Here is a 27735-nt window from a genome sequence, read left to right as displayed (position 1 = left end):
TTTTCAAAATATTGTGGAAAGCAAAACACTGTGTAATTTTATTTGTATCTGCATCCATTGTATTTCGTGCTGTTTTACTTCCTTTTTCGGGTCATAACGTCTATGTTTGGTAGTTTGAGCAGTGTATAGTGTAAATCAAAAATCGGATATGGGTCACTTTTAAAAGATGATGTATGCGGGTCGTCATAAAAAATCGGATATAGTCAGAAAGTCGGATTGTTGTACAGAGTGTGAACCAGGAAGTTTAACTGCAAAAAAGGTTTGTGGAAAAGGAAAGGTAATTATCATATGAATTATTATGTGTTCTGGCATTCTGTTATTTTTAGAAAAATAATAGCAAACTTTAAGGAAAACTATCAAAAGTTTAAAACTATAACAAAACACAGCAGTAACAAACTTTAGACTAAACAAAACAACAACTCCATAACACTTTCCTGAGGTGTACACCAATGTTAATAATGCTGCCAATGCCCAGTATCAGTGAAATGGGTGTATGTTTGTAAGTCCAAGTTTATTGAGTTACCAGGTTAACCTTTGACAGTGTACCTAACTGAACAACAGTTATTTACAGGTGCTGGTCATATAATTACAATATCATCAAAAAGTTGATTTATTTCATTAATTCCATTCAAAAAGTGAAACTTTTATATTATATTCATTCATTACACAGAGACTGATATATTTCAAATGTATATTTATTTTAATTTTGATGATTATAACTGACAACTAAGGAAAATCCCAAATTCAGTATCTCAGAAAATTAGAATATTAAGACCAATACAAAGAAAGGACTTTTAGAAATATTGGCCAGCTGAAAAGTATAAAAATGAAAAGTATGAGCATGTACAGCACTCAATACTTAGTTGGGGCTCCTTTTGTCTGAATTACTGCAGCAATGTGGCGTGGCATGGAGCCGATCAGTCTGTGGCACTGCTCAGGTGTTATGTGAGCTCAGGATGCTCTGATAGTGGCCTTCAGCTCTTCTGCATTGTTGGGTCTGGAATATCACATCTTCCTCTTCACAATACCTCATAGATTTTCTATGGGGTTAAGGTCAGGCGAGTTTGCTGGCCAATTAAGAACAGAGATACCATGGTCCCTAAACCAGGTACTGGAAGCTTTGGCACTGTGTGCAGGTGCCAAGTCTTGTTGGAAAATGAAATCTGCATCTCCATAAAGTTGGTCAGCAGCAGGAAGCATGAAGTGCTCTAAAACTTCCTGGTATACAGCTGCGTTGACCTTGGACCTCAGAAAACACAGTGGATCAACACCAGCAAATGACATGGCACCACAAACCATCACTGACTGTGGAAACTTTACACTGGACCTCAAGCAACGTGGATTGTGTGCCTCTCCTCTCTTCCTCCAGACTCTGGGACCCTGATATCCAAAGAAAATGCAAAATTTAAGTTAATTCAATTGTTTGAGTTAATTAGCTGATTAGAGTGTGGCACCAGGTGTCTTCAATATTGAACCTTTTCACAATATTCTAATTTTCTGAGATACTGAATTTGGTTATAAACAGTTATAAACATCAAAATTAAAAGAAATAAACATTTGAATTGTATCAGTCTGTGTGTAATGAATTAATATAATATACAAGTTTCACTTTTTGAATGGAATTAGTGAAATAAATCATTTTTTTATGATATTCTAATTATATGACCAGCACCTGTATATAAGCTAAAAATAAATATGTGCATACTGTATATTATTGACCAGTTGGAACTAGCAACTTAATGCACATTTGATGTTTGTACTGCATCTTTCTCCAGCTCTCTTCAGGTTGATGTGCTGCTTGGCTGGCAAGCTGTTCAGTGGTTTAATCTTTTTGTGTAATATAGTTGAAAATATGTGCCTGTTTTTATCATTTGAGTCACTTTACAAAAATTGTTAAAAGTTAGCAAAAACTATTTTTTTTTTAAATAGTTAAATTAGCTGCTAGGTACTTTTTGAAGAAAAAAAAATGTTAGGGTAGTCTAAAAAGTTGCTAAATCTAGCAACCAAATTGGTAAACTGGCAACACTGGTTTTCCCCTAAAAGTGGGCGTTAATCTGTTCAGGGACATTCTATGCTTGCCTGGTTATGGAAAGCAGTTCTGACATTTAATCTATAAACTGTACTAGTATCTTTTTTCATGTTACTAGTATTTATTTTTTAGATACTAGTCTCTTTTCCATTAAGTACTAGTACTTATTCATTAGGTAGTATTGTTTTTTCTTTAGGTATTAGTGTCTTTTGACTACTATTTAATTATACTCTTCTTGTTAACAAAAAAAAATAGAAGTAGTACTTATTTTTAATTACTAGTAACTTTAGACCTGAGATATCCTGAACTTAATAGATTCTAGTACTTTTTAAATTAGCATTTCTGCCCAGTATGGTAATTGTATGTTAAATATTATGGAGCCAGCCACATATACGAGAGAGATTAAACTGAAACAAGGAGATGGATGTACTTTTTTGAGAAAACCAAATAGAAAAGAAACAATTATTTGTACACAAGCACATAGAAAACATATTTTTGTCAGTTTTACTTAAACACTATGATTTCGTAAACCTAGTAGCCTAATGTGTTTGTTGGTCTTTGAGTGACCTCTGGTGGCAGGATGGAGATAAGACCAATTTTATTAGCTGTTATATTTCTAATTTTCCTCCAGTAAAAACAATAAATATCATACCAGGGCTTTATGTTGTTGGTGCTGCAGACACTGAATGTTTTTACATCAAAGTCCTGTACAGGACACGCTGGTGCTGCAGACACTGAATGTTTTTACTCTAATTTTCTGTACAGGACACACTGGTGCTGCAGACACGGAATGTTTTTACACTAATTATCTGTACAGGACACACGGGTGCTGCACACACTGAATGTTTTTACATTACTGTTCTGTACAGGGAACACTGGTGCTGCAGACACTGAATGTTTTTACATTAATTTTCTGTACAGGAGACACTGGTGCTGCAGACAATGAATGTTTTTACATTAACCTTTTGTACAGAGCACCCAAAATCCAAACTAGTGGTTTTCAGACAAACATTTTCTTATTTAAAAAAAAAAAAAAAAAAAGCCAAAAGGTATTAATTAAAAGAAATAAATAGATAAATATTTATATTCAGGTTTGAGGTTCTTGTAGGGCTGCACAATTTGGCCAAAAATTTAGTTTTTATATACATCAATAAAACTAATAATGAGTATGGTTATTATTTATGAATAAAAACATTAAACAAAATAAGGAATATTACTTTTGTAATAACTCTATTTCACTATAATATACAAAACTGAGTATTTAAGAATAAATATAATAATAAATATAGCTGCATTAAAATAAAAAATGCACGCTTCTTTACCCTGGGGAAGAACGTAAAGAATTGCAAATGTTTACCTCAAAGTTTGTAATTATTTTAGCTATTTTTACTCAAATTAGGATTTTGTGAGCAATAATGAGTACTCGAATAATAAAAAATAATAGATTGAACCATGAAACTAAATGGACTGCACATGTGCAAGGACGCAGAAATAATGTAATGACGCACGGAAGGAGCAGCTCTTCCTTTTGAATAAAGTGTTTGTGTTGTATGAATGTGTGTCCTGTCATTATAAAATGACTTCTTTCACTTGGCAACTGTGAAGCCGAGCAGGACAACGTTTGGTTTGGATACTCATCCAAAGGCAACCCGTTTTGTGCACAGTGTTTTTTTTTTTTTTTGTGATAAATATGAGCAACACAGCACAGCGGTTTATTTCTTTATTTATCCATAAATGGGTAAATATTAATTCTACTGCTAAAAACAAATGAAGAAACACTGTAGGAGAGTGGTTATTATGTGCAAACAGTTAGAAACTCGATAATATATATGTCACTTTCACTTTTCACTTTCAATTTCATTATTTGATCAGTGTGCACATAAAAAAAAATCTATTCCGATTTGAAGCCTGTGATATATAAACGATCACTAATCTCCCAGGTTGTATTGTTAATAAATAGGAACTATGCACCCTTTGAGTTACATACCTTAGCTTTTAAGAGTTTTCTCTTTCTCTCTTTTTCTGTAATTGTTAGAAGTTCATGTAATTATCGTTTTATTATTTTAATGTCAGGGGTATTCGAGATATAATGTAGATTTTTATTTGTTACAAGAGACCCATGCTTGTTCTTCAAATGTGATTTTTTTGGAAGGCACAATGGGGCAGTGAAGTTTGGCATTCTTTTGGAAGTAATCATTCAGCAGGAGTTGTGATTTTAAAGGGTTCATTTAAAGGTAAAATTGGTAATACCAAAATGGTGGTAGGTGGATAATTCTAACAGTATCCTTGGATGGGAAATTTTTTTTGTTAGGTACTGTATATGCCTCAAGTAAAAAAAAATATATACAATGTTGATTTGTTCTCTGATATTGAAAATTAGATTAATTAGGTAAGAGAAAGATTTCATCATATTGCAATTATTCTAGGTGGGGACTTTAATATTGTCCCAGATCCTAAAATAGATAGAATTCCTATTCCAATTAAACCTTCTACATCTAATTCAGAGCTATCTAAATTTTGTGAAAACTTAGGGATAATTGACATATGGAGAAATAAACATCCACTTATGATAGAGTACACATGGAGTAATAGAGATAAATCTAAACAGCCAAGAATAGACCTTTTGGTTAATTTCTAATTCATTAGAACAAAATACTAACAAAGTGTCCATTGAACCATCAATATTGTCTGATGACAAAATGATTTATCTTCTCATTAAATGGAATAATCAAACTTCTTTTAAAGACTTGAAGATTTATTGGAAACTCAATAATAGACTAATGGAAATAGATAGTTTTAAACATTGGATTAAAAAATAATACATAATTTTTTTAAAAAAAGGCAAAGAAGTTGCAAAATTAAATCAATCAAAAGAAGAGGAAATTATTAAATCTGTTTGTAACATTACTGACAGGAATCCTAATTTGTTAATGGATTTGTATAGCAAAAGGAGCATTTATTACATTACGAAGAAGGGGAAGGGGAAAATTAATTCCCTATATTTCTATAATTTAGAGAAAAGGAATGGAGAGTATACATCTTTTAGAAAGCTTAATATTATTTTCACAGAAAAATGAAAATTATGTCATTAATGACTCACCCTCATGTCGTTCCAAACCCATAAGACCTCCATTCATCTTCGGCACACAGTTTAAGATATTTTAGATTTAGTCTGAGAGCTTTCTGTCCCTCCATTGAAAACGTATGTACGGTCTACTGTCCATGTCCAGAAAGGTAAGAAAAACATCATCAAAGTAGTCCTTTTGACATCAGAGGGTCATCTAAAAAATGCATACTAGTACCCAATGAAGTGGAATACATACTAGTCAAAACTGAATAGTTGATATCTCAATGATGGATCCCCATAGAAGTCAATAGCAAAAAAAAATTAATTTGTTACTAGTAACAATATAAAAGTTACTAGTCACTATTGAATTTACTACTAGTATCTAATAAATAAGTACTAGTATTTAATCAATAAGTACTAGTATCTAAAGAATAAATATTAGTACCTAATAAATAAGCACTAGTATCTAATAAATAAGTACTACTTTACAAAAGATACTAGTAGCTAAAGAATAAATATTATTATCTAATGAATAAGTAGGCTACTAGTAACTTTACAAAGACTAGTAGCTAAAGAATAAGTAGTAGCAAAAAAAAAAGCAATTATTAGTTGATGAAGAAGTACTATTACTTATTCGAAAAGATACTAGTATCTATAAAATAAGTACTAGTAACGTTAAATTAGATGCAGTGCAGTTTATAGATTAAATGTTAACACGGCTTGCCATACGCCGGTCATGAGCGCTCAAATAAACAGCCTCCTGATATGGGTGACTCGTTTCGCGATAGCGAAAGTCCCGCTGTTCCTGAATGATCAGTTCACTGCATGACTGGTTGCAGATCTATGTACGATCTAAGTAAGAGATTAATTTCCTATTTTCTTTGATTAAGCCTATAAGGGGAGTTTTCTGAGAATGCTTGAACTCGCGCTAAACTGTCATAATGTTCTTCTTTGCTCGCTTTCTGTAGCCTGAGCCTCTACTGTCATTTATGATGTGCGTAGTAGGCTACTTCCATAGGGTTTTGGTTTTCCACTTTCCGCCTGTCCCTGAATAAACGAAATCAAGTCTATTACGGATGTTTCGAATAATGTTAAGATAAAATTTAATGAGAAGTTTGGACAAGTTGTATTAAGGCTGTCTTGAATAAAGTGAAAATAAAAAGTGTGTACAAATTGCATTAGGGCTTTCTCGAATAAAGTGAAAGTGAAAAATAGATTAAAAGTGTGGACTAACTGTATAACGGTTCTGTCGAATAAAGTTAAAATTAAATGAAAACTGTTGATTAAACTCAACCTATTATGGCTCACAGATAATAACCGATTATAGTTAACAGGTTAAACTAACATTACACTATATTAACCTTTTTAGTTGGTTCACCCACTGCCTATGCATATAGACTAGAATAAAATAATTCATAAAATTATTTATCTATTTGAAAATATTGTATTTATAATTTCAGTATATTACAAAATGTTTGTAATGCCTCATATAAATAAATAAAATACTTGTTTCAAATACAATATATAGGGGGAACAGTAGGCTACTTCTATTCAGAGATTCAAATTCTGTCATTTTTTATAAAATGTTGGCTATTGGGGCCCATAACTAAAAGTCCTACAACCATTTGATCAGAAAAGTTTAAATCTGGTATGCATTTACACTGGTACAAGTGATAAGATTTCACATTTTTTAATATTCATCAAAGTGGTTTTTTATTTCTGCTCACTATAGTTGGAAGAACTTCTGGGAAAAACAAAAAAGAAACCACTCCTTCTGTGATCATATTCTGTATAATCAGGTCCTGATTTTGAAGGCTTGTCATTCAGAATTGCTCTTTCACAGCAGTCCCAAGTAAACATCATGGGTAAGTTATATATTAAGTTATATAAATTAATACATCAGGTGCTGACTGTTTTTCTATGATATTATCTGAAAAATTTGGAGTAATATGTGATAGTGTAATGCTGTATAAATATTCTGTAGACAATAATTTACTAACTTCCATGTTTATTTTCCATGTTTTTTAGCATGCATTTATGGAAACATCATGAAAATAGACACCACCGGTGCATCACAGGAAACAGCTAATCAAGACAGATTAAACGTAGATGGTGAGAAAGCATGACTGCATTCATATTATAGCAATATATAGCAATGTGTAATACAATTATAACAATGATTTAATCTTGAAAAGGTGTTAAAGCCTCTGAAAAACTGGCTGAGACTGATCTGGACCGAATGAAGAACTACAAGCGTATGATCACCAAAGTTGCTAGAGCAAAGCAGATGGACCCAGCTGTGATTGCTGCCATCATATCCAGAGAGACCAGAGCCGGAAACGTCCTGGAGGAAGGATGGGGTGATCATGGCTATGCCTTTGGCCTCATGCAGGTTGGTTAAACGAACAGATCTACTTTTTTTCACTATAAAATAATACTTAAAAAAAAAAAATCAGATATTGAAAATAATCTGTTCTGCTCCTGCCTGCTTATAAGCAGAACTTGAAACGGAAAGCACCTTACCTCAGGACAATTCCACTCTTGCCGGACCAATCGGACGCAATACCACAGGACTGTTTAGATCAATTAAATGTTCAATTCAATTCAAGTTTATTAGTATAGTGCTTTTCACGATACTAATCATGAGAAAATTATATTTCTACAATATTTAGTAGTATCTTGTCAGTGGTCAATCGAAATGTTAAATTGATGTACATATGGCAGAAATGTACAGTAAAATTCAGTTCATGATGTAAACAGACATTGACCCATGTTGACCCATGTCCCACATATGGGATTTTTTGTTTCCGTGTCCCTGAGAGTATGGTCCTACATATGGGATTTAGAACATTCGGTGACGTCACATAACTGCCAAATTCAAACTGCGTTTTCGTACGTTGGCTGGTGCTGAGCCAGAGAGAAAGACATGCACTGCTCTTTTCATATTATTACAACTATGCAGAGTTATTAACCACGCAATGCATTTTTTAGGATTCAGACATTTAAATATACATAAATACTAGTAAAACAATACATTTAGAGTTTGAAAAAATACACGCATATGTCTATGGAATCCATTCAAATTTAATTTGCAGATGCTTTTTATTCATATCAGATATACATAGTGTAATTAACTATAAAGTTCACTCTATTCTTCACCCAGTTCACCCGACACTTATTATTTGTATTTTGGGAGATTTTTAATTCTGTCATTTTTTTTCCCAAAATATCTTCTTGGAACGATTTGTATTGTACAACGTGTGTATTATACAAAATAAATATAGGTGACTTGACTACACAGGGCACTGTAATTTTAAGTGTTGCCTTTACTTACAGGTTGAATGTCAATGAAGGACCGCTTCATTTCCGTGTATGATGTGCACACCATTTTTCCATTTGTGTGGTATGGTGCAGATGGCATGAAGGGTTTTAAAGACAATTTCTGCACGAATGCCTTTAAATGACAAAAGTACAGAAAAAGCAAAAGTTAAAAAAAAACTAAGCTTACAGTTTACATTTTTACAGTCTTTGTCGGGATCTACTATCATTTGCACTAAGAGACAGACTAAACCAGTTTTCACTCCCTCCAGAAAATTTGTGGCAATATTTGTGGCTAATGTGAGTAAACTTTACCACCCTTTACCCTTTAACTGATTTGGACTTGTAGGGAGGAACAAAAGTACACTGTAAATGAAAGGAAGCTTTGTTGGACGGAATGCGGCAATACACTTATTTCACCTCATTTGTCTTTTTTTCATAATTTTTGGAAGTCATAGGTCTAAGTAAAATTGAAAACTTATGTATCATTAATTTAAATAGGTTACTTACCTTGAAATGTTTCAATTAACAGGCAGAAATTCTATTGTTGTAATTTTTCCTTCACTCGGCTCGGTGTTCATCTTCAGTTCTCTCTTCACAGCAGTTCAGTCAGTGTACTGTTTGAGTGCATGCATTACTCCGGGATATTGGTTTGTTTGAACTCAGAGGGAGTGTCAGCCACATTAAAAAAAAGTTAACAGCTTAAGTCATTTGTGGATTAATGCGTATTAGAGATGCGAACTGTTTAAAACGATTCAGTTCGATTTGGTGAACTGAATGATTCGTTCGCGAACCGGATATCCAGCTGCTTTGTTTTGAACTCTCTCTCACAACAGACACGGAAGAGAAGACAATGCTGAATAAAGTCGTCATTTTTGCTATTTTTGGACCAAAATGTATTTTCGATGCTTCAAAAAATTCTAACCGACCCTCTGATGTCACATGGACTACTTTGATGATGTTTTCTTACCTTTCTGGACATGGACAGTATACCGTACACACAGCTTCAATGGAGGGAATGAGAGCTCTCGGACTAAATCTAAAATATCTTAAACTGTGTTCCAAAGATAAACGGAGGTTTTATGGGTTTGAAACAACATCAGGGTAAGTTATTAATTACATAAATTTGCTATTTGGGTGAACTAACCCTTTAACATTAGCTGGTTTCTCAGTGAGAGAACTGTAAAGGCTCGGAGCATGGGCGTGTATAGTAATCTTGGTTTGAATGAACATGCATAAGAAACACACCACAGTTACTGAGTCTGATCACAGAACTAGGTTTAAAATGTTGCCCGCATTCTCCACAATTTCTATAGCAAATTACCTCAAAGTGAGATGAACATAATTAATCATAATGGGTTGTTATTATTATTCATATTCATCTTCAGGAATTACTTGTAGCATTGTAACATTAAGAGAACAATAATATGATTTGTTTGTCTGCAGGACGGAGATTGTTAAATGTCTATAGACCCTAAGAAAAATTATTTATCTGGTCATAAAAAATTATCTTACTACTAATACATTGCTTCCAGAAAATGTTACAAAACGTTAAAGTGACCTGGTCATGTGAGCAGCAAACACAGACAACCAAGTGTGAACTCATATGGATGTTTATGAAACCACACTAAAGGGGAACATGCAACATGCTTGACACAAACTTACTCACATTAAACATAGTTTTCAACATAAGGAAAGCATGGATAGAGAGAGAGAGAGAGAGAGAGAGAGAGAGAGAGAGAGATTGAGAGAGAGAGCCCGTGCACTGTAGAGAGAGGTAGAACTTTCACGCAAGAGAGCAGAGCATGATAGTAGTATTAGTAGTACTCATCAGCTAATCACAATCTGTTAAGAACCATCAAAGAATCACATCACCTTAATTAAAAGGGGTCAAAGCATTGAAGCTATTCTAAATAGTTAACAAGTGGTAGTTGTTGAGTAAAGTGTCCTGGTTCATGTATAATGCGTAGATTACTGTTAGGAGTAAAAGCTTTTTAATTTCATGCATGGGTTGACTGCTCCGAAGTGTATCAACAAAGTTGTTAAAAAATCTGCCAGAAGATCAGACTCCCCCGGAAGGGGAGTCGTGAGGTTTACAAGATGCTGGGTGTCTCCAGAGAACCGCACGTTAATAGAAGACACTTTTTGGGTGTGGAGTAGGTTTTATCTGGTTTCCTTACACCCATTTTGGTTAGATTGACCAAACACAAGGCATATAGTTTCAGCGGGAAAGTGTTTCTTCGTCCCAGTGACACCCCATTTGCATGCTTTATGACTGTCCTGAATACTTGGTGTAGTTTATAACGTACCTATAAAGTACCTGAAAATCATATCTTACCAGATAATGACTTCGGTAGAAGTTGAAGCCACCATTTGGAATATAACTTGAGTAAAAGTCTTAAAAGATGTGATATTTATTGTACTTAAGTACAAAAAGTATTTTTTTACATCCTAAATGTACTTAAGTATTGAAAGAAAAAGTACAAGTAAATGCAAAATGGAAAAGAAGCGCATATATATACATATATACATTTTTGGAATCTGCAACTGAAATAGCATGTATTTACACAGTTTATGTATCTCAGAGGGGATATGGGTGCATTTATACTGCAGATACAGATGTATAAATGGACCTCAAGTTTTGTTTTTAACATAAAACATTGAAAACTGATATTTGAAATAATTTAAAACATGAAAAATGTGAAATTAAAACTATGGAAGGATTTCCCGGACTTTTTTCAAATGGAATTGCAAATTGTATTTTCATTTGCGTTTTCTAAATGTGGACGCATAAATTGTGACTTAATCCAAATGCAATTCCAAATCTTGCATTACCGTTTGCATTTTCACTTTCGCGAACGCACAGTGAGTGCCAAATTTCAAATGAAAAAGCAAAGTCCATTTGCAAATGCATTTCTCATGTCTTACAACTATTTATTGGGCGTGTTTGCATTGGGAAGTGACGTCACTCACAGTCGATGGTAATAAACAATTATTAATAAACGATTTTGCGGAATGTTTTGAAAAATGGAAGTAATCGGTGAAATTGTGGAGGACATTTTGACACTCGCGCAGCAAGTTGACAACAGTTCATACGGTACAGATTTACTTTTACTCAGAAGCCATTTGGTTTTGGACAGGTTAAATGAGTTTGTGGGCTTGATGAACAGCATCATCAGTAATGATGTCTTTGCCAATCTAATGCTGCGTTTCCATAGAAATTACCCAGAACAATTGTACCAGGAACTTTTTTCCCCAGTAAATATTTCTCCCCCAGACCTGTTGCCTTCTGTGTTTCCACCGCAGTCTAAAGAATCAGAATCAGAAATCAGAATCAGAAAGAGCTTTATTGCCAAGTATGCTTACGCATACAAGGAATTTGTTTTAGTGACATAAGCTTCCAGTACACATAGACAACAACACACAGACAAAAAATAAATAAAAAATAGTCAAATAAATAAGTGTATAAACAATTGTGCTATAAATTATAATGCAAAAGGATTGAGTAAGATGCAGGGATGTACTAGGATGGAGGGGTAACAAATAAATATAAGGATATTGCACATTTTTATTGCATAAGCATAAGTGGGGAACATTTAACTGTTCATGAGGTAGATTGCCTGGGGGAAGAAACTGTTCTTGTGCCTGACTGTTTTGGTATTTGCGGCTCTGAGGCGCCGGTCAGATGGTTCAAAGTTCAAAGATGGGGTAACTTGGGATGGGGATGTGAGGGATTTAGAGTGATTTTCTGAGCCCTTTTCCTCACTCTGGATGTATAGAGTTCTTGAAGGGTGGGCAGGGGAGCACCAATAATCCTTTCAGCAGTCTGAACTGTTCTCTGTATTCTTCTGATGTCTGATTTTGTTGCTGAACCAAACCAGACAGTTATTGAAGTACACAGTACAGACTCAATGATGGCTGAGTAGAACTGTTTCAGCAGCTCCTGTGGCAGGTTTAACTTCCTCAGCTGGCGAAGGAAGTACAAACTTTGTTGGGCCTTTTTCACAATGGAGTCAATGTGATTGTCCCACTTCAGGTCCTGAGAGATGATGGTTCCCAGGAATCTGAATGACTCCACTGCAGTCACAGTGCTGTTCATGATGGTGAGTGGGGAAAGTGCAGGGGGGTTTCTCCTAAAGTCCACGATCATCTCCACTGTTTTGTGCGTGTTCAGCTCCAGGTTGTTAAGACTGCACCAGATAGCCAGCTGCTCTACCTCTTGTCTGTAAGCAGACTTAAAGCAGGCCGATGACTGTAGTGTCATCTGCAAACTTCAGGAGCTTGACAGAGGGGTCTTTAGAGGTGCAGTCGTTGGTGTACAGGGAGAAGAGCAGAGGGGAGAGAACACATCCCTGAGGGGCACCAGTGTTGGTGGAGCAGCTGTTTGACATGAATTTCCCCAGTCTCACTAACTGTTGCCTATCTGTCAGAAAGCTGGTGATCCACTGACAGATAGAGCTAGAAACAGAGAGCTGGGTCAGTTTGGTCTGAAGGGCTGTTGGGATGATGGTGTTGAAAGCTGAACTAAAGTCCACAAACAGGATTCTCACATAAGTCCCTGTTTTGTCCAGATGTTGCAGGATGAAGTGCAATCCCATGTTGATTGCATCATCCACGGACCTGTTTGCTCGGTAAGCAAACTGCAGGGGGTCCAGTAAGGGTCCAGTGATGTCCTTCAGATAAGCCAGAACCAGTTTTTCAAACGACTTCATGACGACAGACATTAGAGCCACAGGTCTGTATTCGTTAAGTCCTCTTATCTTGGGTTTTATTTGGAATGGGTTTGATTATGGTGGAGCGTTTGAAGCAGGAAGGCACTTCACACAACTACAGGGATCTGTTGAAGATCTGTGAAAAGATGGGGGCCAGCTGGTCAGCACAGATTTTCAGATAGGCTGGTGTAACGCCACCTGGGCCTGGTGCTTTTCTTCTTTTGTTCTTCTTGAAGACCTGGCGCACATCATCTTCACAGATTTGAAGAGCAGGAGGTATGGAGAGGTGGATTGCAGGAGGTGTTAACGATGAGTCGGGAGATGGTCAGAATGGGTGTTGGGGGTTTCAAATCTACAATAAAACTCATTCAGGTCGTTAGCAAGTTGTTGATTAGCCTCAGTGCAAGGGGATGGTGTCTTGTAGTTAGTGATGGCTCTCAGTCCTCTCCAAACTGAAGTTGAGTCGTTGGAAGTAAACTGGTCTTCAAACTTTTTAGCGTAGGTCTTTTTAGCCACTCTAATCTCTTTGTTCAGTGTGTTCCTGGCCTGATTTTACAAGACCCTGTCCCCATTTCTGTAGGCATTCTCTTTGGCCTGACGAAGATGTCTGAGTTTTACTGTAAACCATGGCTTATCATTGTTGAATGTTAAATAAGTCCTGGTAGGAATGCATATATCCTCACAGAAACTAATATAGGATGTTACAGTCTCTGTGAGTTAGTCCAGATTGGTGGTAGCAGCTTCAAAACACTCCAATCAGTGAGGTCAAAACAAGATTGTATATCCTGCTCAGGAAGATTAGGCAAATAGTCTGATGACATAGGTCTGCGCTCGTTTCTCAATACAAAAGTCGTGGCTTAGTGGTTAGAGAGTTTGACCCCTAACCCTAGGGTTGTGGGTTCGAATCTTGGGCTGGCAATACCACGACTTAGGTGCCCTTGAGCAAAGCATCGAACCGCCAACTGCTCCCCGGGCGCCGCAGCAAAAATGGGTGCCCACTGCTCCGGGTGTGTGTTCACAGTATGTGTGTGTGTTCACTGCTCTGTGTGTGTGCACTTTGGATGGGTTAAATGCAGACAACAAATTCTGAGTATGGGTCACCATACTTGGCTGAATGTCACTTCACAAAAAGCACGCTGATTTTGGTTATCCTTGCAGTTCGGACTTTGTGCATTCGACTCAGGAGTGTGATGTCCGCGACGACGCAAATCCGGTAATTCAACAAACAGCAGCGTACTTGATAACATCAGTCAGCTCACCTTGACTACTGCAATTTTCCTCTCTGTATATTTACAATAAAACGAAATAGGATATCAAATACCACTGCCTCCTTTTGTTTTTCATTTAAACATAATAATAGCAGCAGAACTGTACTTAGTTCAGGGAAATGTGTGTATATACAGCCATTACAATGAAACTAAATATTATATCAATTGCCTCTTTTTGATCCGGTGACAACGCACTAATATTTTCAGAGTTGCTTTAACACGAAACAGGAAACTCATGAATAATCATGTATGATCCGCCCAGTGACACCACATATCTCAGAAGCCGAAAATTTCAGAACACCGGCCACTTCACTTAGATTGGCTAAGACATCATTACTGATGATGCTGTTCGTCAAGTGCAAAAACTCATTTAACATGTCCAAAACCAAATGGCTTCTGAGTAAAAGGAAATCTGTACCGTATGAACTGTCGTCAACTTGCTGCGTGAGTGTCAAAATGTCCTCCACAATTTCACCGATTATTTCCATTTTTCAAAACTTTCCGCAAAATCGTCTATTAATAATTATTACCGTCGACTGTGAGTGACGTCACATCCCAATGCAAACACGTCCAACAAAATGGCCCCACCCCTGTCACTTTATTGAAAGGTTTCCGTGTAGACGATTCCTTTTGAGTTTTGGCAGTTTACATGCGCTGTGCAGAGAGAGAAATCAAAGCAAATGTGGTAATTAATATTCCTATTTAAATATGACAGGCTCATAGCTCGTAAGACATGAGAAATGCATTTGCAAATGGACTTTGCTTTTTCATTTGAAATTTGGCACATGGTAATGCAAGATTTGCAATTGCATTTGGATTATGTCACAATTTATGGATAAAAAATACAATTTGCAATTCCATTTGAAAAAAGTCTCAAAAGTTCAAAAAGCTTATTCGTTCAATAAGTAAACACCATCTATTGCTCAGAGATGCAAAACAGTACTTTGATCTGGTTGGAACTATTTTTGTTGGCAAAATTGAGAAAAAACAAGCAATATTATTTCTAAAATGTAAGTCATTTATTACTTTACTGAACTTGCATAAAATTATTATTTTATGTGTTCATGCATCTGCAGAAAAAAAGTACTCTTTGTATGATATAGATTAAGTTAACTAGGCCTACATGAAATTACATAAATATAAAAAACATAAAGAAAGTTTTTTGCCATCTACAATTTAGAATGCTTGGAATTTAGAGTTTTAATAGTAGAGTTTTAGAGTGTGGTTGGTGAAATTTGGTGGCACATCATTACAACAACACTTACCATATTATCGCAGACGATGCTGTATTGTTCACCCCTGCCTTGACTTGAGTGGGAAATGTCATGAAATCATCCGCAATTGTGCGTGGTGCGCACTGGTTTGCACGTGAGCAAAAGTGTTTTTTAGGAGTCTAACTTGCAAACACAAGACAACTGATTCGTCAAACCTGCTTTCCTGCAGTCTGTGTTCTTCTGACTAAGGAATGAATATACTTAGGAAATATATCAGAACAAAAGTATACATTTTAATTAGGAAATTTAGTGGAGTAAAAGTAAAAGTTGCCTGAAAAATAAAAACTCAAGTAAAGTACAGATGCTCCCAAAAAATACGTAAGTACTGTAACAAAGTATTTTTACTTCGTTACATTGAAACAAACAAATGGTCTGGTTCCGATTAATGGCCGAAGCCATAACGCGATATAATATTTCCATATATATGTTTTATTTGTAAAGTTTTATTTTGAAATATAAGTCAATAACAATAGCCTGAAGCCAGAGCCAATGGTGAAAGTCTTTGCGCAAAGAGACTCTGCCCCTTTTTTGAAGTTCTGCCCACTTTTGGAGTTCACGCCCCATTTTGTAGATCTCTGGTCTGCAGTTCTACCTTTTTGCCAGATTAAAATAATTATTTATTATTGGAAAATTATTATTTTTCAGTTCCCTTTCATAGATCACTTCGATGCTGCGATGACGTCACCATATGGGAACCCCTCTTGGTGTGAGGCCATCCTTAAAAATATTTTGGTTTGGAGTAATAGTAATTTAAAAAAAAAGGGTCGGTAGGTCGGTCTATTTTTTTTTTTCAAGTTTCAATGTAAAAAAAAAAGGAAAATTTTGGTGATGGTGATGACGTAGGTATGAATTTAAACAAATTAGCATATTGTGACGTCACTGACTGGATCTTCAAACCGTGCCTTCGGGCGCATAATTGCAAACCTCATTTTGATGCAGGCTATATAGACCTCAAACAAATTAAAATCTTTGTCAAAAACATGTTTATTGCATGAATTTCAGGTGAGAAGAAAAAACATTAGGTACTGTTTTACTTGCATCCACCACTAGGTATCAATGCAACCTGCAAATGAGAGACCATTTACTTTGCTTTCTTGGGTTGTCACTTTTGTGAAAAAAAATTCCTTTTTGATTTGAGTAAGAAGTGTTCATTGAATAGATTGTAAAAATCGATTTTGCATGTCTAAATAAGTTTTATATGGCAAATAACACCAAATATAGGTAAATCCATGGACAACAGGCAGGACGAATGTAAAGACCAATATTTCTGATGATTTATTGGTGTGAAGTTACGTGTACAATGACAAACAGGAGTGCAACATTTTCGAAAAACAATAAGCAGAGTGGACTGCCATAATGCAAAACATTTACTGCAGGCTTCAACATGGCTGTGTTTACGATTAGAAATGTCAACAGCAACAAAAAATCACATATTTCGAATATTCGTCGAATTTAAAATAAAAATCCACATTCAAATGCAAAAACGTTGCATTCGAATTTAAGTGTGCATTAAGGAAGCTGGCTTATGAGCCCCGGTACTTCACAGTTCGTGTTCCATTCCATCTCGCCGCACACAGCCATGTCTACACAACTTTCAAAGGAGGACGAGCTCGACACGCAGTAGCTGCTGTCTCATCTTTCACCTAGTGTATGCTCACCGTCCGCGCGGTCTCAAAAAATGCCCGCACGCGGATGATGAAAAGGACATAATGCAGACAGTGTGCGGACGGCCTAAGTATACTTGATCTTTATCAGTGGTGCATGAGATGCGGTGACAATGTATGTGGCATTGCATTATAAGGTAGGGCTATGCAAAAAATCGAATGCGATTTTCATGCACATCTCATCAGTAAAGACGCTCCTGTAATTAGAAGTATATCTCCAGCACGTGCGTTCAGATCAGGGTTGCCAGGTTTTCACAACAAATCCTGCCCAGTTGCTTCTCAAAACTAGTCCAAAACTAGTCCAATCGCGCTTCCAGGAGGTTCCCCGATAAAAATTGCTTCCCGGGGTTACAATATCAGTTTTTTTAGCAGGGTTGCCTTGGTAAAATTCGCATTTTAGGTGCTAAATATCCCGTTATTTGTATTGGGGTCGCTTCGACCCGCGGACGTGAAAAACAACCACAGACTTGGCAACACTGGTTGGCATTTACTACACTAAGCCGTAATTCAATGACAATCTTCTAGTGGTGGAAATTATGATTCTTTCTAGAGATTCATTCATTTTCAGTTCGTTCACCAAAATGATTCGTTCAGAATCGTTCACTGATTTGTTCAGTGACCATTTCTTCGTATTACACAAAATAAGCCAACAGATGGCAAAAAAAGAGTGTATTATGTGTTATGTCTTAAGTCAACGAACATATTGTTACAAAAACTGATCTGGCTTTATTAAAATGTGTGTATAATCGCATTCAATATATAAAGTCTAATTAAGTTGTTCAGATGAACAAAGCACAAGGTTTTCTTGCCTAATTAGCATTTTAATTGTTTGGTCAGACAGTTTGTATATTATACATTCACATTCATAAATCGGGGATTAAACGTGGAGTTGCTAAATATCAAAACAAGCGTATGTGTACAGTACAGTACTTAACTGCGCTTTGCATTTTTGCGAGATTGACATGCTAAATGGCAGACTAACAAGGTTTACTCTCAATTCATTTCGTTCACGAACGAGATAAGCTATACCAGTTCATTTCATTCACGAACGACATGTGTATCAGTTCAGTCATTTCATTCACGAACGAGATGTATCATTCAACTCGTGCACGAAAGACATGTGTGCAAGTTCAGTCATTTCATTCACGAACGAGATGTATCAGCTCATTCAACTCGTGCACGAACGACATGTGTACCAGTTCAGTCATTTCGTTCACGAACGATAAGATCTCTAAATCTTGTTCAGACTCATATGAAACTCGTTCATTAAGGGCGTATTCATTCACTACATTCAACAAATCACATACTCTGTCACATCTCATAATCGAAGGCTATTGGCTCGAGGTTGAGTAATTCTTTGACAGGATGAAATGGTTCAGTTTAGGGCTGGGCGATATATCGAATATTAACGATACTATCGGAATAATTTTGACGACGATGTACAATTTGAATATATCGGGAATATCGAATATTTCAAATTCAAGCATACTTTCCCAAAAGAACGCGCCGAATGTCCAAAAAAGGAACCTGTAACTGCTGACTGCTCTACGCCCCTCTACTACGAGAGCTTTAATGATAGCGGTTGCCAGATAACAAGAGTTTAAATCTCCCAATCAGAGCTCCACTGTTACAAGGATACATTTTCTTCCCGGTGTTTGCTTATTTTAAGCAATCTGGCAACCATGCGCACGTGCTCACTCCTCATTGCGGAAGAGCCGCCGACGATAATCTGAAAACACTAACAAGCTGGAATTGAGCGATCTAATGAAAGCGTCGTTCAGCCGGTCTGTGTTCTGTCGTGAGATCTCAACTGTATTGTTTGCATTTGTGATCGCAAAATAAATGCACTTACTCGACCGCTGATGTTTGAATAGAGAAACATAGGCTATGGCCATTTGGAATTACTATTGGGGAATTTTCGAGACCTGGACGCGCTCCGAGAGAAGGTCGTTAAAATCAATTTCCTATTTTTGTTTTCCAAACTTGTGTTGTGGTTGGTCCAATCGATTCGTGCAATAGATTTTCGAACATAAAATGACAGTCGACATGGACACGGTTTTAGACTAGATGGGAGAAGGCATGGGAAAAGATCTGGGCACAGTTTTTCCAGAACTTCGTGCCAAGTTAAAGCGGTGTCGAGCTGTTTTAATACATTTTTTAGATTTATTATGGTGCCTGAACCCGTATGACTTTGAACAGTGACGCGAACATTTTGTTTACTGCAGCCACAGCCATCATTACCAAGCGCGAACCGTTGACTCTGACAATGAATGAGAGTATTAAACGAAGCGAACGCACATTGCATAGTGTGACATCCGTGTAAACATAGATGACGTCACAGGGTTTTTTTTTAAAAGAAAGAACATAGTCTTCGTTTGTATGTAGGCCTAGGCAATTTATATATTTACAATACTTACTTAAATATAATTAATATAATTTTATTGCTTTTGTATTAGTTGTTTGAAGAGTAAAAAAAAATTGGTCTGTGTTTACGCAAATTTACAATCGACAAGTCGGTCGGACTAAAAGGAAAAAATTTTTTTTTCAATTCGGCCTAAATTGACAGGGTCGGTCAGGTTACGGCAAACAAGAATATTTTTAAGGATGGCCTGACGAATGTCTGAAGCCCTGTACCATCCCGCCAACATCATTGGCCAAATAGTGCTTGGCACTGCCCTACGCATGAGTATGCATAGTAGTGCCGCTATTTCACTTAGATTTAATTTCCTTCAGGAACGCAAATTTTTCTGTGCCTTAAGAAAAGCATCTAACGTTCTCAGTGATTTCTTCATCGAGCAGTGTTCAACTCCTCTTCGCAGACACAATGAGTTTTCGGGAAGTGAAAGGAGCCGTGTGTTTGGGCCTGCATCATTTACATTGGCAGTGGCATTTCTTCTTGTCATTACTGTGATAGCCTGCAGCTTAAAGTGTTGCGCTCAAGAGTAGAAGTATTTTCTGAGGTTGCCCCAGCATCCAACCCCCACAGTGTCGCTTCTGTGGTTGCCAAGGCACAGCACGAGGCAATGGCTTGGGGAGACATGTGCGACATGGATTACTAGGACAGAGTTGCGCTGGACTTCTTTCCACATTGCTCACTCTCCCCGACTCCAGTGCAAGAAATAGTCAAAAACTTTGTGGAACCAGTTGTTTTTGCAAACGAGGATCTACAACCCATCCCGGTGGCCTATGATGCTATCTCCTTCGGTTGTTGGCCACATGATGATGACGTTTTGTCCAACACGGCCTTGGAGTCAGACTACATCATGGATTGGGAGGTTGAGAAGGCCGAGGCCCAACCTTCATCTAAGCTGGACAACCATTTTCTAAACAGTCATATGTCTGCACAGCCCCGTAGGCCTTTGCCTTTTTTTTCCGGACCTCCACCATGAGGTTTCGAGGTCCTGGAAACAGCCTTACTCGGCGCACATTACAAACACTGCGGCTGTGGATTTTGCTACCATTCCTGACGTGGTAGAACATGGCTATACACGATGCCACCAGTGAAAGAGACTCTCGCCGAACATCTCACACCTAATTCGGCCACGGCTTGGAAGTCTCGCCCCCTACTTGCTTAAAAGGCGAGATGGTATCACACCCGAGGCTGTGAAAGAACTGCGGCGAGAATTTTTCCACCGGCTCGCCAGCAACAGCGAAAAAGGTTAGACCTGAGCTTGATGGCAAAAGCCTCTCATCCTCAAGCCTTGAGCAGCATTGGATCGAGCTACCACTTCGAGCGCCCCCTCAGACACTCTGCGCAATCCAGCCTTCAGAGTTCGAGGGATGGCCCAAGGGGCTGGCAAAGACAGCCTGTTTATGATGGCCCACACAGCTACCATGTTCTCACTAGCGGCAGGGCCCGATGTTCATCTTGTTGGATTAAATCCTGCCGTGGACACGCTTCAGGATTATAAACAAAACAACGCAGTGACTTTGACACATGCGCTTCCCTTGCCTATGGATGGCGTGAGCCTTCTGTGGTTAGATATTTTAACGCAGATGGAAACGCTGCAGCTGGAGGCTTTTAAACCACTAATGCTTTTCCGGGCCACATGGGAACACAAGCCTGGAATTTCATAATGGGTGTTACGCACAATTCATCATGGATACACCATTCAGTTTTGCAAAAGCCCACCTCCGTTACGCGTAATTCTTCACACGATTGTGAAGCCAAAGGAAATCGCAGTGCTGCAGCAGGAGATGTCAGTTCTGCTGAGCAAAGAGGCAATAAAATAAGTACACCCCTCTCAGATAGAGTTAGGTTTTTACAGCCGCTATTTTGTTGTACCAAAAAAAGGTGGCGGTTTACGACCAATATTGTATTTACACCGTTTGAATCTTGCACTCAGGATGAGCAGACTCAAGATGTTGATGCTAAATTCTATTCTGTCTCAGATTCAACCAAACAACTGGTTTGTCACGATCGATCTGAAGGGTACATATTTTCATATTCAGATCAACAAGAGGAACAGGAAATTCCTCAGTTTCGCTTTAGAGGGCAAAGCGTATCAATACCATGTTCTTCCCTTCGGCTTTGCCTTGGCTCCTCAAACATTTACGAAATGCATGGACGCAGTTCTGGCCCCGTTACGTCTCCAGGGCATTTGTGTATTAAATTACCTGGACAATTGGCTGGTGTTAGCACAATCACAGACTCAAGCACACTCTCATCAGGATCTTGTGCTGAATCATCTAAACAGCCTGGGCTTACGTACAAATTTCCAGAAGAGTGTTTTAATCCCCTCTCAGCAGATAACCTTTTGGGGAATAGACTTGGACTATCACGCGATGACGGCAAGATGTCTCTCCCGCACGTTCAGTCTCTCACGTCATGACTGTGCCACTTCAAAGCAGGTCGCTCAGTGATGGTGAGTTTGTGCCTCAGACTTTTGGGTATAATGGCAGCAGCATCATCTGTAATTCACCCCGTCGTTTCCCGCATCAAACGATTTCGGTGACACAGAGGTGTGTTATGTCAATAAAACTTTGGATGTCAGCCAAATTCCTGCAAACTGGAGTTTGGTTGGGGTTTTGTGTTTGCCGCGAGACTGTCACAACGGATGCGTCTTTGATGGTTGGGGATTTGTTTGTCAGGAATGCCCAACTCACGGAGTATGGATGGTGACACAACGCGGCTGGCATATAAACAGGTTGGAATTGCTGGCAATTTTTCTCTCCAATATTTCTTGAGTCTGCTTATCGGCTGTCATTTGTTAATCAGGTCAGACAACATAGCAGTTGTGTCGTATCGGAATCATCAATGAGGATTACGCTCTCGCCCTTGTGCAGGCTGGTGAGGAATATTCTTCTTTGGTCTCAGAACAGATTTCTGTCAAACCGAGTGGTTCATGTCCCCTGGCACTTGAACTTCAGAGTGGATTTGCTCTCCAGACAGAGCCTGGAGGAGGGGGAATGGAGGTTGCACCCCCAAATGGTGAGCCTTATATGGTGAGTGTTTGGAGAAGCGAAAGTGGACTTATTTGCGTCGAGCACAATGTCTATCAGATGTTTATATGCCTTCAAATGGAAACTGTTTACTGCCTGGTGCGGAATTCGTAACATGGATCCAGTTTACTGCTCCGTTGCTACAGTACTGGAGTTTCTTCATGACCATTTTTCAGATGGAGTGACACCAGCCACTCTTAAAGTGTACATGGCTGCCATTTCAGCTAACCACATATATATAGATGGTACTTCAGTGGGCCGTCATCCACTGGTCTCTCGCTTTATGCAGGGTTCGTGACGGCTGAGGCCTTTCTTCCCTGCGTGAGTTCCATCATGGAATTTTCCTGTTGTTTTGCTATGTTTATTAGGGCATCCGTTTGAGCCCTTGGAAACTGTATCGGAAAAATTCCTGACTTTAAAGACAGTTCTTCTTGTGGCATATCCCCCCTCAAGAGAGTTGGGGATTTACAGGCCCTTTCTGTTTTGCCCTCGTGCATGGACTTTGCATCAGGGTTTGTGATAGTTTTGTTGCGACCGAGGCCTAATTATGTCCCTAAGGTTGCCTCAAACCCTTTTCGCTTTCAGCAAATGTTCTTGGAAGCTTTCTCCCCTGCAGAGGCGAGCTATAAGATCTAAGTCTTTGTCCTGTCAGAGTGGTGAGGATTTATGTTGATCGTACAGCTCCATGGCGTGAGTCCGACCAGCTGTTCATCGGTTTTGGACATAAAAATAGAGGCCATGCTGTCACAAAGAAACGCATGTCTCATAGGTTGGTGGAAGCTATATCTTTAGCCTATGAGGTGCGCGGACTCACTTCGCCCTTAGGAATTAGAGCTTATTCCACTAGAGCAGTGCCTTCATCGCAGGCTTTTCTAAGTGGATCCTAAATGGATGATATTTGTGCTGCAGTAGGATGGTCCTCACCAAGCACTTTTGTCAAGTTTTACAGTCTGAATGTGCGGACGGCTCCTGGTTCCCGGGTTCTCTCCGCTTGAGCAGATGCTTTCCTTGGATTCCAGCTATCTTAGGTACGTCAGGCATTATGGTATAGGGTTCCTGATCCCTTATTTTCTAATAATATTACCAAGGGGCAACACGTATATTGAAAATAAAAGAGGACCTAGGACAGATCCTTGTGGCACTCCATATTTTACTGGTGATAAATGAAAGGACTCCCCATTTAAATAAACCAAATGGTAACGATTGGACAGGTAGGATCTAAACCACCGTAGAGCCTGCCCTTGAATACCTGTATATTTTTGTAATCGATCTATGAGTATGTCATGATCTATGGTGTCGAACGAAGCACTAAGATCAAGTAAAACAAGCAATGAAATGCAGCCTTGATCTGACGCAAGAAGCAAGTCATTTGTAATTTTAACAAGTGCAGTTTGTGTGCCATGGTGGGGCCTGAAACCTGACTGAAATCTGTATGAAATTCTTCATACAGATCTTTTTTTTTTGCAGGAAGGAGCTCAATTGAGCAGACACAACTTTTTCTAAAATTGTAGACATAAATGGAAGATTTGAAATGGGCCTATAATTTGCCAGTTCACTAGGATCTAATTGTGGTTTCTTAATAAGAGGCTTAATAACCGCCGGCTTGAATGGTTTTGGGAAGTGACCTAAAGATAACGACGAGATAATAATGTTGAGAAGTGGCTCTTCTGCTACAGGTAACAACTCTTTCAGTAATTTAGTCGTCGTCTGCAATCAAAGGTAGACATACATCCGCCATTAAAGCAAGTAACGCAGTGGTAATGTGTGTGAATAGAGGATTAGCAATGCAACCGGGTTTAGCGGCTACCACACGGTCGATGCTAATGGGCTATAAGCTAAATAGCGGACACTGGAAATCAAAATAAAACTAGTGATAACGAGGCGCTCTGTTTTTGTTGTAGAATACGATAGAGGATATATTCACACATTATAGGAACAAAAATGATGCTGTATAAAATAGATTTTTTAAGATAAAGATAGTCGATAAAAAAAATAACGTGACGGAGCTCAGACACAATACAATGCAGCAACAAACAGGAAGTGACGTCTCTAGAGACATCTTCTTGAGACGGATGAGGAAGTTTGGAACGAGCCCCAGCATCCTCAGACCATTCTACACCTGCACGTGGAGAGCATCCTGACTGGCTGCATCACTGCCTGCTTTTGGAAACAGCACCGCTGGCAACCGTGGCTCTGAAAAGGGTTTTGTGAACTGCCCACAACATTGTTGGAGGTGAGCTTTCCTCCCTACAGGACGTCTACACAATTCTGTGTATAAGGAAAGTCCAGAGGATCATCAGTGACTCCAGCCACTTGTCCCACAAACTGCTCTCTCTGTTGCCCTCAGGAAGGAGTGTGCAGAATCACTGTTTTTTGATTTTAAGAACAAAGATGCCATCATTAGACAAATCTCAAAGCTGCAGTTGTCTGACTTAACAGTGACCAGATGAGTAGAATTGATTTCAGACTTTTCTTTGCTAAAAGATATCGAAAGTTCATAAAACTTCTGTTTAGCACTGAAGGAATCTACTGACAGCAAAGATGTTGCTCAACTAGCAGTGTGGGTGCATTTTCTTAAAAAGGAAAAAAATTGTCAAGGAAATGTTGACCTTGCTCCCATTAAAGGGCCAAACCAATGCATTCTGCATCAGGAGCAATTGTGCAGCAAGCTTAAATGTGGAGAGCTTAAAAAGACAATGGACACTGTGAACAGTAAATTTTATTCTTGCACATGCTCTAAAACACAGTCAGTTCCGTTCCCTGGTCAATGAGTTTGAAAGTGCATATCCTGACTTGGCAATGAATGCAGAGGTCAAATGGATTAGTCACGGAAACTTCTTTGGTCGCTTCATGGAATTACTTTCAGTTGTGTGCATATTTTTGCAAGAGAAGGGCAGACATAATTTATTGACAACCTTCAAAAACAAAACATTCAAGCACAATGCAGCTTTTTACACAACATCTAAATGCACTAAATCGTAATCTTTAAGTGAAACAAAAGATTCTTACAATGGTTTAGAATGATGTGACTGCATTTGAAGCAAAACTGGACCTGTTTGCACAGGAAGTGAATTTGACTCACTTTCCTGTTCTGCATTCACACGTGACCGAACCAGCCTCATTTTCTCCCAGCGTTTACTGTGCATATCTCAGGGAGCAAAAAGAGGATTTTTCCATTAAGGGTAAAGCAATACTGTACAGAAATTGTTTCTGCACTGTGGTGATGTGGCAAAATTGATTTTGATTTGATATTAATTCAAGCTGACTCCAATTTAGAAATTGTCACAGATGTATCATGCAAAACAAGGAGAAGTTACAAAGTATACAAAAATAAGTATGGTACCTTAAACATTTCTGAAAATGTCTAATTATTCTCCTCTTCGATGGTGTTTCTTTTAGATTGACAGACGCTATCACCCTCTAGATCCACGCGTTGCATGGGACAGTGAGGAGCATATCACACAAGCTACAGAGATACTCATTAGCTTCATTAAAGAAATGAAGGCAAAATTTCCCATGTGGTCCCAAGAGCAATGCTTTAAAGGTGGATTTTCAATAACATTTACAATAAGAAAAAGAACATAAATAGCACAAAACATAAAAAGAGAGATAAAGGCAAATCGAAGTTTATCGCTTAATTTTCATGTCTCAGTTGTATTTTAATGTCTGTTTCAGGGGGAATATCAGCATACAATGGAGGTGTGAATGCCATCAGGTCATATAAGGAAATCGATGACAGAACCACTGGAAAAGACTACTCCAATGATGTTGTCGCCAGAGCACAGTGGTTCAAAAGCCAGGGTTATTGAAAAGCAGCAGTTATGAAGGTCTAAAAACCTTCAATTAGTTTAATGACTACAACAACTCAAGATTATAAGTCTTCGTTTTTAATATTAGGCCTATTGCAGTAATATGCTTTAGTTATATAGATATTAGATTGATAATATAATCTTTCCAAACCATCCGAGTGGTAATATTATTTCAAAATATGACAATATTAATGATACTACTGAGCTGCAGTGAATTTCCTGTAATGATAGTAATAAAGTTCATTTATTTACTCAAATCATGTGTGTATTATTTATCACAATGATCTAACAAACAGACCTTCCAAATTTACAATAAAATAACTTAATTTATTACTCCTGAAAATAGCCAAGTGGATGCAAACGCATCTTGAAACAACTTCTTGTTCTCCACGACAGAGGGCGATGTTGAGCCTAATCCTGCATTCACACATGACACTGTAGAACAATGTTTCTCTGAGAACATTGCATTTAGGGAACATTGGGGGGCGCTTTAGGCAATATTGCGCTACAACCACTCTTTTGCAATGTGAACATGATCAGGAGCGCTTATACACTTCAGTTTGCACGCAGACTGACCCACTTGCCAGATCGGTACACACCCAAATTGCAAGCAGAGATCCACTCCTCCACTCTAGGCATACTAGAAACTTCTAGGCAGGTGTGTTGTGGCAAGTTGGAGCTAAACTTAGAAGGATCCCGGCCCTCCAGAACCGAGTTTGGAGACCTTTGTCAAGGGCCTAACAGCATGATTTATCCCACACAGAACATCAAATTCTTGGGTATGACCCTAGAATCATGAGAAATGCAAGCTCATTTTGCCCACTGTTCTTATAATGAGTTTACCCCTGGAAGGGGATGAGCTATCAAGGTACTGGCCAAAAAAGCACAAATATGCTTTTCCCCAGTCTGCTTTATTGTCAATTCTGCCACATGTACAGCACATACACCACAGAGAATTGAAATTGTGTTACTCTCAGACCCTTGTTGCATACAGATAACACTAAACACTAGCAGCCGAATGTAAAACAAAAAACAAAATAGATGAATACAGATTAAATACATAGGTCCTCTGTGATGTGCACATCCAGAAACTGGGTGCTGATCACTCTCTCCAGTTGCATCATCGATGGCCAGAGGAGCATGCTGAGTGTG

The 27735-nt window shown here is 38.2% G+C and overlaps 1 protein-coding gene across 2 annotated transcripts; it reads left to right on the top strand.

The window, feature by feature from the left end:
* The first annotated feature begins 218 nt into the window (after positions 1 to 218).
* LOC132109945 (lysozyme g-like) lies at positions 219 to 26840 on the top strand. 2 transcript variants are annotated; one of them, XM_059516428.1, is made up of 6 exons: positions 219 to 259; positions 6829 to 6961; positions 7125 to 7208; positions 7292 to 7488; positions 26174 to 26318; positions 26450 to 26840. In XM_059516428.1, the coding sequence occupies exons 2-6, from the start codon at positions 6958 to 6960 to the stop codon at positions 26581 to 26583; spliced, it is 564 nt and encodes a 187-aa protein (XP_059372411.1). In that variant the 5' UTR covers positions 219 to 259; positions 6829 to 6957; the 3' UTR covers positions 26584 to 26840. The 2 variants fall into 2 exon arrangements, with proteins under 2 accessions (XP_059372411.1, XP_059372412.1); XM_059516429.1 differs by having other exon boundaries at positions 219 to 277.
* Positions 26841 to 27735: the final 895 nt, after the last annotated feature.

The sequence above is a fragment of the Carassius carassius genome, chromosome 29 (genome assembly GCF_963082965.1).
Source record: "Carassius carassius chromosome 29, fCarCar2.1, whole genome shotgun sequence".
In the NCBI taxonomy this organism is placed as follows: domain Eukaryota; kingdom Metazoa; phylum Chordata; class Actinopteri; order Cypriniformes; family Cyprinidae; genus Carassius; species Carassius carassius.
The sequence above is the reverse complement of the archived record's forward strand: the minus strand, read 5'-3'. Positions and strand labels throughout refer to the sequence as shown.